The sequence below is a fragment of the Mustela putorius genome, unplaced genomic scaffold (genome assembly GCF_011764305.1).
Source record: "Mustela putorius furo isolate JIRA1106 unplaced genomic scaffold, ASM1176430v1.1 tig00003859_pilon_pilon_pilon, whole genome shotgun sequence".
NCBI lineage: Eukaryota > Metazoa > Chordata > Mammalia > Carnivora > Mustelidae > Mustela > Mustela putorius.
The window spans coordinates 29,206,108-29,218,322 of NW_025422011.1; the positions used below are offsets into that span (position 1 = coordinate 29,206,108).

At 41.5% G+C, this 12,215-nt stretch overlaps 1 protein-coding gene across 3 annotated transcripts in view; it reads left to right on the forward strand.

The window, feature by feature from the left end:
- Window positions 1-6,999: 6,999 nt before the first annotated feature.
- Window positions 7,000-12,215, forward strand: part of BTBD10 (BTB domain containing 10) — a 72,882-nt gene continuing 67,666 nt past the window's right edge. Inside the window, exon 1 of one of the 3 annotated variants that reach the window (XM_004752007.3) lies at window positions 7,000-7,222. In XM_004752007.3, coding sequence (XP_004752064.1) covers window positions 7,077-7,222 — 146 coding nt within the window. In that variant the 5' untranslated portion in view covers window positions 7,000-7,076. Of the gene's footprint in view, window positions 7,223-7,619; window positions 7,820-12,215 lie in introns of those variants that run through there. The other 2 variants (XM_004752009.3, XM_004752010.3) reach the window with 2 other exon arrangements.

Below are 12,215 nucleotides of genomic sequence, written 5' to 3' on the forward strand. Positions count from 1 at the left end.
CATTGATCCGTAAATGTGGTCTTGGCTGGATGTTCTTGCTGATCTTCTGGGGGAGGGGCCTGTTGCATTGATTAAGTATCTTTGCCTGAGGTAGAATTGTACCACCCTTGCCAGGGTCCAGGCTAAGTCATCTGTTCAGGTTTGCTCTGTGTGCCCTTTGTTCCCTGAAGGCTTTCTATACCGATTAGAAGATGAGAATGAAAATGGCAGCTTCCCAATCTCTGGCCCCAGAATGGAAAGCTTGGCATCCCACTCTTCACTGTACCTGCAGAGAAAAATAGTCAATCCCTCCCATCTCCCTGGCCTCCATCTGCACTCTGTGCGCACCTGGCCTATGACAGACCATTCCTATCTCTGGCACATGGCCCTGTTTGGAGTCTCCAAACCCAGCAGTCTCCTGTGGTGTGATCGTACGCTGTTCCTCCTGGGGAGGGAAATGGAGTCTCCCTGAATCTGCTGCTTGTTGGGCCCCTGCTCTTTGAGGGGATCATGGTTTATGGCAACCACGAGCTCAAAGCCCACACTCATTCTTTGTGGTTGACTCTCCTCTCTCATACCTGGGAGCTCTGCTGCACTCAGACAACCTCAGTCTTCATGTGACCCTGAGGGTCCTGAAACCACATTGCCCCTGCTGGGCTTCCATCCCTGCTTAGCAGCCTGAGCAACGTCCCTCACTATGCAGACTTCTAAAAGTTCTAATTTTGTGCTCCATTGCCCTATCACATGCCATAAGCTGGCTGACGGAAGCTCCCTCCTTACGCCATCTATCTTCCCAACTATCAACTCGATTTACTTCTCTGCACATCCTATCTTCCAGAAAGTGGTCACTTTTCTATTTGTAGAGTTACAGCTATTCTTTTCTTTGATCTCCAGTTGAGTATGCAGGTGTTCAGAATGATTTGATAGTTATCTAGCTGAATTCCTGGGACCAGATGAAATTAAGGTCTCCCTCCTATTGCTTAACCATCTTGGACTTCTATTTCTTATTCATGTAACATCACTGGAATGTTATATTACTAGGCAGGTTAATAGGTCAACAGAGTGGCTAGGGCCTCTATTTCTACCACGGTTAATGCTGGGATTGTCTCTAGTTAGCTAGAAGTGAAAAAGATAGGAATGTCATGTGGGAAGTTTTTACCAGCCAGGATTGGAAAGGTGACATCTCTTCACATCCCATTGACTATAACATTGTCATATAATTATACTTAATATTGTAAAGTGGGATGGAACAGGGCAGTTGGAAAATGTAGTTTCTGGCTAGGTAGATCCTTTTCAGTGATAACTCTTTACTAGGAAATCATTGGTTTTTGGTGACAAGCTAGAAATCTCTGCCACAATCCCATATATATGGAATTCCTTATATAGATATTTCTGTCTACTTATCTATATCTATAAACATGTAGATATATATAACATCATATAGATATAATAGACATACAGATATGTCCATATTTTCATAATGGCAGGCCTTCTTTTTAAAGACTGTATAATATTCAATTGTGTGTCTATGTATATGTAATATACAACATTTTCTTAATCTATTGCCTATTGATAGATATTTAGGTTGTTTCCCTATCTTGGCTATTTTGAAAATGCTGCACATAACATGTGAGTGCAGATATCTCTTCAAGATCCTGTCTTCATTTGTTTTGAATATATACCTAGCAGTGGGGGTTGCTTGATCATATGGTAGTACTATTTTTTATTTTTTGAGATACATTCATACTGTTTTCCACAGTAGCTGTACCAATTTAAATTCCCACCAACAATGTACAAGTGTTCCCCTTTCTCTACATCCTCACCCACCCTTGTTACCTCTTGCCTTTTTGATAACAGCCATTCTAACAGGTGTGAGGTGACACATCTCATTGTGGTTTGGATTTTCATTCACTCCCCTGATTATTAATGATGAGCACCTTTTCATATACCTGTGAGCTGTACATACTAAGGTACATCTCATTTTTTTTTTTTAAGATTTATTTAGTTATTAGAGAGAAAGAGAGAGTACAAGCAGAGAGAGGGGAAAAGGAGAGGAAGAGAGAATCTTAAGCAGAGTCTGTGCTGAGTGTGGAGCCTAACACACACAGGGCTCAATGTCACTACCCTGAGATCACAACCTCAGCCAAAACCAAGAGTTATATGCTTAACTGACTGTGCCACCCAGCTGCCCCAAGCAGGTTTCCTTTTGTAAAATGTCTGTTCAAGTCCTTTGCCCATTTTTAAATTGGGTTATATATTTTTTGCCATTAAATTATATGAGTTTCAGAAGTCTTTTTTAAAGCAAACTAAAACAGGGTGATAAAAAAAAAATGGAGGGGCACCTGGGTGGCTCAGTTGGTTAAGCCACTGCTTTCTGGTCTGGTCATGATCCCAGGGTCCTGGGATCTAGACCCACACTGGGCTCTCTGCTCAGCTGGGAGCCTGTTTCCCCCTCTCCCTCTGCCTAATTGTGATCTCTGTCAAATAAACAAATAAATAAAATCTTTTAAAAAAATTAAAAAATAAAAAAAATACGGAATCCAAAGAATTAACTGAGATATCCAACCCAATAGCATTAAAGTATTTTTTTCTTTTTACAGCTTTATTGAGATATAAACTACATAAAATTCACCTGTTGTACGCAGTAATATTAGTATCATAGAATTGTGCCACTATTACCCATTCCATTTTAGAAGATTACCTTTAGTAAGTTTCCTTGAGCCCATTTGTAGTCAATCCTTGCTCCCACTCCTAGCCCCCACAATCATAGATCAGCTTAGTGTCTTTTAGAAATTTGCTTTTTTTAGACATTTCATCTAAATGAAATTATACAATATGGAGTCTTTGGCATCTGACTTTCACTATTTTTTTTTTTTTAAGATTTTATTTATTTATTTGACAGGCAGAGATCACAAGCGGGCAGAGAAACAGGCAGAGAGAGAGGAGGAAGCAGGCCCCCTGCTGAGCAGAAAGCCTGCACAAAGCTTGAATCCAGGATCCCGGGATCGTGACAGGAGCCAAAGGCAGAGGCTTTAACCCACTGAGCCACTCAGGTGCCCCCGACTTTCACTGTTTTTGAGATTTACCTATGTTGTTGTACGTATCAGTATGTTATTCCTTTTTATTGCCAAAGGGTACTCCATTGTATAAATATACTGCATTTACCTATTCATCAATTGATTATTTTTAGTTTTTGGCTATTATGGATAATGCTGCTATGAAGACCACACAAGTTTTTGTGTAGACAGACTTTCTCATTTCTCTTGGGTAGAATGAAGTTGCTGGATTGTATGGTTAAGTTTATATTTAACTTTAGAAAACTACTGTTTCCCAAAATGGTTGTAATATTTTATGTTCACATTGGCAAAGTCTGAAGGTTCAAGTTTATCCCTATCTTTGTTCACATTTGTCATTGTCTGATTTTTTATTATAGCCATACTAGTGGGTTTGTGGTGTATCTTAAATCACTCTGGTTTTAACTTACATTTACTTATTGTCTAATGACACTGAGCACCCTTTCCTGTGTGTGTTAGCCATCTGTGTATCTTCATAGAAATGTCTGTGCAAGTCTTTTGCTGTTTTTTAGTTGGATTCTTATTGAGTTGTAAGAATTCTTTATATACTATGGATATAAGTCCTTTCTATGATTTCAAACATTGCCTTTCAATCTGTGGTTTGTCTTTTCATTCTTTTAAAGCTGTATTTTGAAGTTCAAGAAATTTTACTGATTATATTTATGAATTGAAATTTCATAATTAAATTTGTCAATTTTTTTAATGACTGTCTTTTGGTATGATGTCTAGGATTTTTTTTTAAGTATTTATGCATTTATTTAGAGAGCAAGTGAAAACACTCGTATTCACATTCTAAGACTTTTGCATTTCTATGTAAATGTTTGGATCACCATGTCTGTCTCTACAAAAAAAAAAAAAATGCATAACAGTATTTGTCAAAAGTTGTGAAAATTCTGAGGTTTTGCCCTATTGCAAACTAACAAGTTACGGAAAGTTTGCAGACTCCTATTTTAACCTAACATCCAGGCTCTTATGTCCCAATTCCTTTTTACTTTTCTTACATTACTTCCTACAATGGTACTTCCAGTCACCTGGCCTTGCATATAAATAATGGAGCATACAGTGAATACATCTAGCTGGTACTAAATACACTTTTTTCCTCCCCTCTTCCTAAAATTGTAAATCTGATTATCTTCATATATGAACTTAAAATATGGAAAATGTAAAGGGAGTAAGTGGTTTGTAATATTGTAAGTACTTATAATACAGTATATCTTTTTGCTCGTGAATATTATGTACTATAACTATTGTTTCTGTAGTCTAATTAAAACATTTTCTTGGTGTTAAAAAACAAACAAACAAAAACCAAAAAACAAACTTCCTATTCATTCTTTTGCTTAGCCATTTATATGCCTTTGTTGGTCTCTTCATAAGAATGTCTTTTCTTGGGGCACCTGGCTGGCTCAGTTGGTAGAGTCTGGGACTCCATCTTTGTTTTTTTTTTTTTTTTTTTAAAGATTTTATTTATTTATTTTGTCAGAGAGAGAGCGAGCGAGAGCGAGCACAGGCAGACAGAGTGGAAGGCAGAGTCACAGGGAGAAGCAGGCTCCCTGCGGAGCAAGGAGCCCGATGTGGGACTGGATCCCAGGATGCTGGGATCATGACCTGAGCCGAAGGCAGCTGCTTAACCAACTGAGCCACCCAGGCGTGGGACTCCATCTTTGGATTATGAATTTGAGCCCTGCGTTGGGCAATGAATTTACTTAAAAAAAAAAAAAATGTCCTTTCCTACTATTTCTTCATGCATGGATCCTATCTGTTCTTCAAGGCTCCAGATCAAACACCCATCCTCCCCCTTTCCTGCACCCTCTTCATCTCTTCAGTTAAAAGTAATCTTTCCTATCTCTGACTTCCCACAGCATTATCATCTCTATTTCCTTATGACCTGTTTTGCTTTCCCTTTGTTACTTACACATCTCATTAAAGTCAGTAGAATCTGCATATTAATAATGCCTGTGCCTCCCCTAGAATTTTTACACAGGGTCTTAATCTATAAATATGTTTGCCGCCTAGGGATAGCGTTCTATTGGTGTTAATGTGATTTTTCTGTTCCTGCCATTAGGTGACAGTGGTCAAACCTTAGAGTAAAAAGAAATCCCAGGCTTTAAAGTTAAATAGGATTTTGGGTCTGTGGCTTATCATTAATTTGTTGAACAAGTATTCAACGAAAAGTCCATTTTCTTCTCTGCTGTGAAACAATCTTGTCTTAGCATGCTATGTGGTGCAATAATAGAGACAACCAAAGGAATTTATTTGTTCATTGCTGCTGTATAAAACTTCTCATAAAGGGTACCTGGGTGGTTCAGTCAGTTAAGCGGCTGCCTTTGGCTCAGGTCATGATCTCAGGATCCTGGGATCAAGCCCTGCATCCCGCACCCAGCTCCACAAGGAGTCGGCTTCTCCTTCTCCCTTTGCCACACCTCCCCCAATCCCCCACCCCTGCTCAGGCTCCGTCTCTCTCTTCTTTCAAATAAATAAAATCTTTAAAAAAATTCTCTTTATTTGTAATCTTTCTGGTGCGTATTGTGATTGATATTGTAGAAGATTTTCATTAGGGGTATGAACCTTGCCTCATTCAGTCAGCTAACACAAATGATTGTGCAGTTTGTGATGATCTTAATTAATGGCATTACCTATTAGACATATAGATGTTACCAATGCTCCCCAAAGTAATATTTGATAGGTTAACTTTTTTTAAGCAAATGATAGTGATAGCTTCCTTGGATTTTTATACTTCCTTGCTTCTTCCCTCCTTCCCTCCATTCCTTCAGTCCTTCCTTCCTTCCTTCCTTCGAATAACAGAATGAAATAGCTATAGGCCTCTCAAAGCAAGGTAAATGTTTGGATTCCAGTATGGAGCAAAGTTTCCATATTCATCTAAAATACTTGCTGACATGATTCTTCCAATGTTTCCTGGAGATTTTCTGGAACTTGGACTAGAACTTGTGAATTATGCTAAGCAGAACACCTGATTGGTCCACAGCAAGGTTACAGCTACTTTTTGTTTTCCTAATTACTTGTGGGGAGGATAGAGTGAGTCAAATTAAACTACTGTATATATAAATATATATAATAAATATGAAAATAACGTGTCTAAAGGGAGATTGGTGGGAGCTCTATAGAATACCAGTCTTTCTGTAGGAAATTATAGCTTCTATTTTAATATAGGGAAAGGATTCCTGTTTGACAGACCTCTCTAAACCTAACTTGGACTATCGAATCACTTCCTTTGATTTTCAGCTTACAGAAGAAAATTTTGACAATAAATCAAGACTGGTGAAGCTTTTGTTTTGTTGCCCGAGGACTTTTCTAACCTTTCTCCCTGGGAGTCATTGTATAACAAAAATTCTGTTAGATCCCTCTTCTTAGAAATCCTCAGATTATTGGGAATTTCCGAGGTAGCAGGATGTTGGCAATAGTAATTTGGCATACTGTAATAATAACCTGTTTCCCTCGCGTCTCTGATACGTGACGGTACTTGGACGAGGATAGTCACTATCCTGTATCGTGCAGCAAAACTCATCTCCTTAGCATAAACCTGGGTTTGGAAAAACACTTCACAGGTGGGAGACTGAGAACTTTTTCTCTTCCGAAATAAACAACGACTACAAGCTCTTCGACCCAGTTCTTTCCGCAAGATCTGTTTTCATACCAAATTACTCAAACCCATCCTCTTCCTCTTTTGCGTCCTCTTGCTGGCAACGCCCCTCCTACTCTTCTCAAAACTGGGCAACTCTTACTCATCCTTCTGCCCGGTGGAGTCTTTCCTCCACACGGCAGGCAGAGCTCGCTCTCAGCTCCCGCAGCTCACGGCGAGCGACCCGGTTTTTATCCCCGCAGAGTGGGTTCGCACCTTCCGGCTCCCCTCGCCCACGCGGTGTGAGCTCGGGGAGCGCAGACCGCCTCTCCCCCCCGCCCCGCCGCAAGCCCTACGGAGCGTCCGGCGTTTGACACACCGTAGGCTCAGTGAAGTTGTTGGACTGAAACTCCGTGAACCGGCGACCCTCTGCCCCCAGGAGCAAAATGTGCGACCCGCGTCCCTCTCGACGTGGGCTGGGCGGTCCAGCTGCTGGAGTTTCAGCCGGCAGCCCGGTTCCCGCCAAGCCAGCTTTTAAAAACAAACAGCCGCGGACACCGGGCGTGCGCACGACCGCCTTTCCCGGACCCAGGTGGGTTAATACCCGCCAGCTGAGCCCGCAGGGGCGGTGTCGGAGTTTGCTCAATTGAGGGAAACGATTTCCCTGGGCACACCGGGTCCCAGAGCTTTTTCTCTACAACTCTGGGTTGGAAACGCTGTCCGTTTTTTTCTAACGGTGACAGGAAGTCGAAGGAAAAACGTGGGACTCAAAGGTTTGGGGGTAACTCTGTTCGCAGCCACTCAGATTTGAGGATCTCCTTCCAACCCCAGACTAACGTCCGTGAGGATAGGCGCCCAGCACTCGGCGACCCCAGCCCCCAGGCACAAAGCCCAACCCAAACTGCCGCTCCCTCAACTGCCTACACCCTCGGCGCCCCGCCCACCCCCGGGGGTTGAGCTGCTATTCTCGCGAGAACACGACTAGCCTCGCCTCCTCAGACTCAGGGCTCTCGCGAGAAGAGGCTTAAGAGCCGGCCTGTAACCTGCCCGGGCGGCTCTGCTAGCCCCAGCCGCCTGAGTGGCCGCCGCCACAGACACCTCCGGAGGGATCCAGTTGAGGAGGAAGCGGGGGTGTCCCTGACCCCCGCCTTTGCCTGGGCCCTCCGTGGACACACAAGAGGGACTGCAGGTTCGAGGGTGACTGGGCTCAGCTGGGGAACTCGGTGGGGGCGGCGCCGGAGGCTGGGCTTGGCTGGGCAAAGGAGCAAGGGGGCGGAGGGCGAATCTGGGCTTGAGCGCCCGGCTGCTGTGGCGGTGGTCTGGGCGTCCTAGACCCTGCTAGGAGACTGTGGGGGCGGGGGTGTTCTGGCCTCCGGCAGCTGGTAACCGGTTCGGAGTGGCAAGGATGGGACTTGGGTTTTCGGGGTGCTGTTTTTGGGTTGGGGGTCCCGAGGCCTTTCTCCGGGGATGAAGGCGATACCCTCCTCATCCCTCCTTCCCAGGGCTGAGCTGCCCCGTGCCCCGCCCCTTTTCCTGTCACCGCTGGGCTAACGTAGCGACAGCCTCAGGAGGGCGCATCACAATAGGGGATAGAGTAGCAGGTATTCTCCCCTTTGGGTGAAGAGGAGTGAGACTCCTGTAAGGTGCTGCGTGGTTTTATGCTTTAACAGTATCGCGTATGGTAAAGCTTTGTTTTCCCAAACACTGCACAGAAAAGCTGCCCATTTTTTTCTTCTTCAGAGGCAAGTCCCCTAACACGCTTTTTAGGGTGGTGCAGGAAGAGGACGGGGTGCAGGGAGAGGAGACATCATTTGGTAATTGGCTCGTGTGGGGTCAAGGAGACCATCCCTGGGTCTCCTAGGTCTCGTACAGTAGTTGTCAGTATTTAGAGTCCGTGATGAAAAGTTCACACTTGCCAAAGCTAGAGCCTCACTTGTCTCTTTGGGCACTTAGCATATAAAAATCATTTTTAAAATGTCTTAATCTTCAAGCGTTTTCATGCTTTTTATTTAAATCCCAGTGAAGCAGCCCAGTGTATTGATTTGGGGGGGGCAATTAGGCATCCCCCTTCTCCCCCCACACAAATATGATCAAGAATTTTTAGAGAGGGGGTTAAGGGTAAATTTTGAATGAAATAGACTGTAGAGATTGGAATAAGAGGTCTAATGAGTAATGCAACCTTAAGGGCCAAAAAAAGTTTCTGTGCTGGAGAAACCGTCCAGGACTGAAGTCCAAGCCTTGAAAATGAGGACTGTAGTTGTCACCAATGTAAAGTGGAAAGCCGTAGAAAATACTTGGGAAAGAATTTGATGTTGATGAAGACTTCAAAAGTGCATGAGAATTATTTCCAAAGGTGTAAATGTGTTTTATAAATATCCCAAAATTTCTCAGATTTTATGACCTATCTGCTATTGTTATGTATAAAGAGAAAGTTAAGGGGAGGATCTGAAGCATGGAGCTCCATGGTAAGGAATCATGGAGTTAGTTAACAAAGTGCTCCATCAGGAAGGTTTTTATTGTCTCTGTGTTTTTGAGTTCTTTCACCTTTTTTTTTTCCCCTCCCAGAAAAGCTTTCAGATGGGTTTTTTACCTTTATGTCACCCGTTACCCGTCTGAATTTTTATCTTTCTTACCTTTCTTCTAAGCCTTGTGAAAAATTTTTATTAACTATTAAGTTGCAAACCGGCAAGATCTGCTTTGTGGTTTTTTATGTTTAGGTGACTTGGTGAAATGTGAGAGCGAGCTGGGAAATGTGCACCTTCCATAGGAGTATGTTAAGAATAGCAAACTCACATGCCTGCAGGTACTAGGCAGATGAGAATGAGTGAACTGAAAGTAGGGAGCTTATGCCTCATCTTAGAGGGACATTCAGTTAGGAGGTCCACCTGATTAGTGCCATACGTGAATGTGGGCCCAATTTTCAGCCTTTTTAATAGAACACAGGAAATCTAGATTTTTACATGCAGTCTCTTGATTGTTAAAAATATTGACAACTGCTTAAAACAATTAAAAATAACCTAATGTGGCCTAACCAAACCCAAGCTTGTCAGTAGTTGTATCCTGCTTTCCAGTTTTGGACCTCTGTTTTAGGTCAGAATGAATAAATTTTACAACTGGGAGAAAAAAGAAGATTTAAAACAAATATATCAGTTTGGAATTTCTGACGTAGGAGGATTTGAGAAAAATGTCAAATTCAAAACAGAAATCGGAGAAGACAAACCATGAGAGACTGTGGACTCCAAGAAACAGAGGGTTTTGGTGGGGAGGAGAGTAGAGGATTGCGAGCCTGGGTGGGTATTATGGGTTGCACGTATTGCATGGAGCACTGGGGTGTGGTGCATAAACAATGAATTTTGAAACACTGAAAAAAAATAAAACACAAAATCAAAAAAAAATTTAATAGCCAAATTTAATAACCTTGAAGTCAGTATAGCAAATGGGATTGGTACTTTTTTGTTTTAACCATGGAAACAACCAAAGAAATTTCTCAGTATTTATGGCTTAATAACTAAAGGTTCTGAACAAAGCTAATTTACAGGTATCTTGTAAAGAAATTGATTCACTGAGAGGCCTCTTACTGTACTTGTAATTAACACATGAAATTAAATTCAGGAGACCCTCTATAACTGATCTGTAGTTTTGAATGTTTATTGGTTGCTCTGCCATGGCGCATTGTCTTCCCGGTCATTGACTCTTACTGGAAGCAATATTAATTTCTTGGGTTCTGTTCCTGGCAGATGGGGTGAGGGGAGGATGTATAGGGATAGAAAGAAATGGGTTGGGGGAGTGTAATGTGAAGCAGGCACTCATGATCCTCCTCTTTACGTCGTACGTTAAAAACTTGATGTAACTAGTTGTGCATTACACATAGTAGTTTAGTGATATTTGTAAAATTGAACCCAGTGGTTAGTTTTTCTTTTAAGAATAGTTACTTTGACTAAACACAGTGCATTACACATAGTAGAGTTTAGTGATAATTTGTAGAGTTGAACCCCGTGGATTAAGGCACATTTACCCATTAGTGGGAAATACTTTAATCACATAATCTGATTCATATTTAGTTGGACTGAGGGGAATGGAAGTTTAGAGGTCAGACCCAGAAAGAAGTGGACCTTAGGCATATTGAAGGCAAGATGGGGAGTCTTTGGAGGGGACTAGGGTGAGAGGAGTCTAGGTGAGGGAGAGAGTTTTGAAAAGGAAGATAAAATGGTGAAGTACCCTTTCATCTACTGTGCAGTTTTACAAAGCTCTGCCTTTTGCAGCTAAATTTACTGTAACTCATACAAGGACTACAGAGAATATTGGTTTTTCATGAGGACCTCTTCGGTAGTTTGCAAACTTGGTTTTCTTCCTTTTAACCCGGTCTTCTCAGGTTCAATTAGTCTATTAATCTCTTCATCCAGTCTCTCCACCTCTCTCTAGAATAAAAAGTGAAACAGGAGATATGTATTATGTTTGTGAGGTGTTGCTTTTTGAAAGTTTTAAAAACATTTTTGAAGAATCTGTTGTGTACTTGTGGCGATTGTTTGTTGATGGGGGCAACATTCTCCCCTACCACCCCGCTTCTACCATGACTTGTAAGTAACTCTTTGAAGTAGCTCCCCCCACCCTGCCTTTTTTTTTTTTTTTTTTAACCCCCTGAAATGCCTTCCCAAGAAAGCATTAGGTGAAACGAGGAGAAGGGATTCAGTGTTTTTGCTCAGTGCCTTCTGGTTCTGTTTTTGGAACTCCCAGTTCTTAGGATATACATTCTCTTTATATCTGTATGGTAGACTTACCTGAGCAGGCTGGGCCCTATTAGGAAAAAGGAAATGGTATATCTACAAATCTAAGTAAGTTTAATTTACGTTTGAAATAATAGGAAGCTTTCTTGGCCACTGGTTTTAGCTGTATTTTTATCTTTATCCGTCTGACTCCTCAATTTTGTTTCTTTGTTGGTTATGAACCCACAGTGAGGAAGGAAGAGGTAGTTTATAGGTGTTCACTAATGGAGGAAGACCTATTTAAGAATTTTTTTTTCTCCTTTTGGATAGAATGTTTGTTAGGGTTCAAGCTAATGTTGCATTTTTCCCATGGCTTTCTCTGGTTTACTTTGACATACTTGAAACATTTCCTTGCTAAGCAGGTAGTAGTCTAGAGCACAGAGATAGAAGGCAATCAGAATTCCGAGAACCTGGGAGAGAATTAGAGGTTAGTAAATGTCAAATAGGTGATGGCAATACAGTGAGCTGAGTACTTGAAACAGTATGAACTTGATCATTGAAGAAGAAAGATTTTATGTGAAATACATGACCTTATGTCACAGTAGATTGCTAAAAATCACTAAGATGCTGAAAGATATCTTTGCTAATGAAAGCATCTTTCTTTGCCCTTAATTCCTAGTTTATATTTTTCTGTTTGAAAATATAAAAATGTCTGGCACTTGGTACTTATTTTTGTCTTTATAATTGAAATGAATTATCTATTAATATTTTTGGTTGCAAATTGAGATTAACATTTAGTATTTGGCTCGGAATGAGAGTCTCATAGTGAATCACTGAAGTACTTGATTAGAAAGTATGAATAATACTTTTCTGAGGTCATTT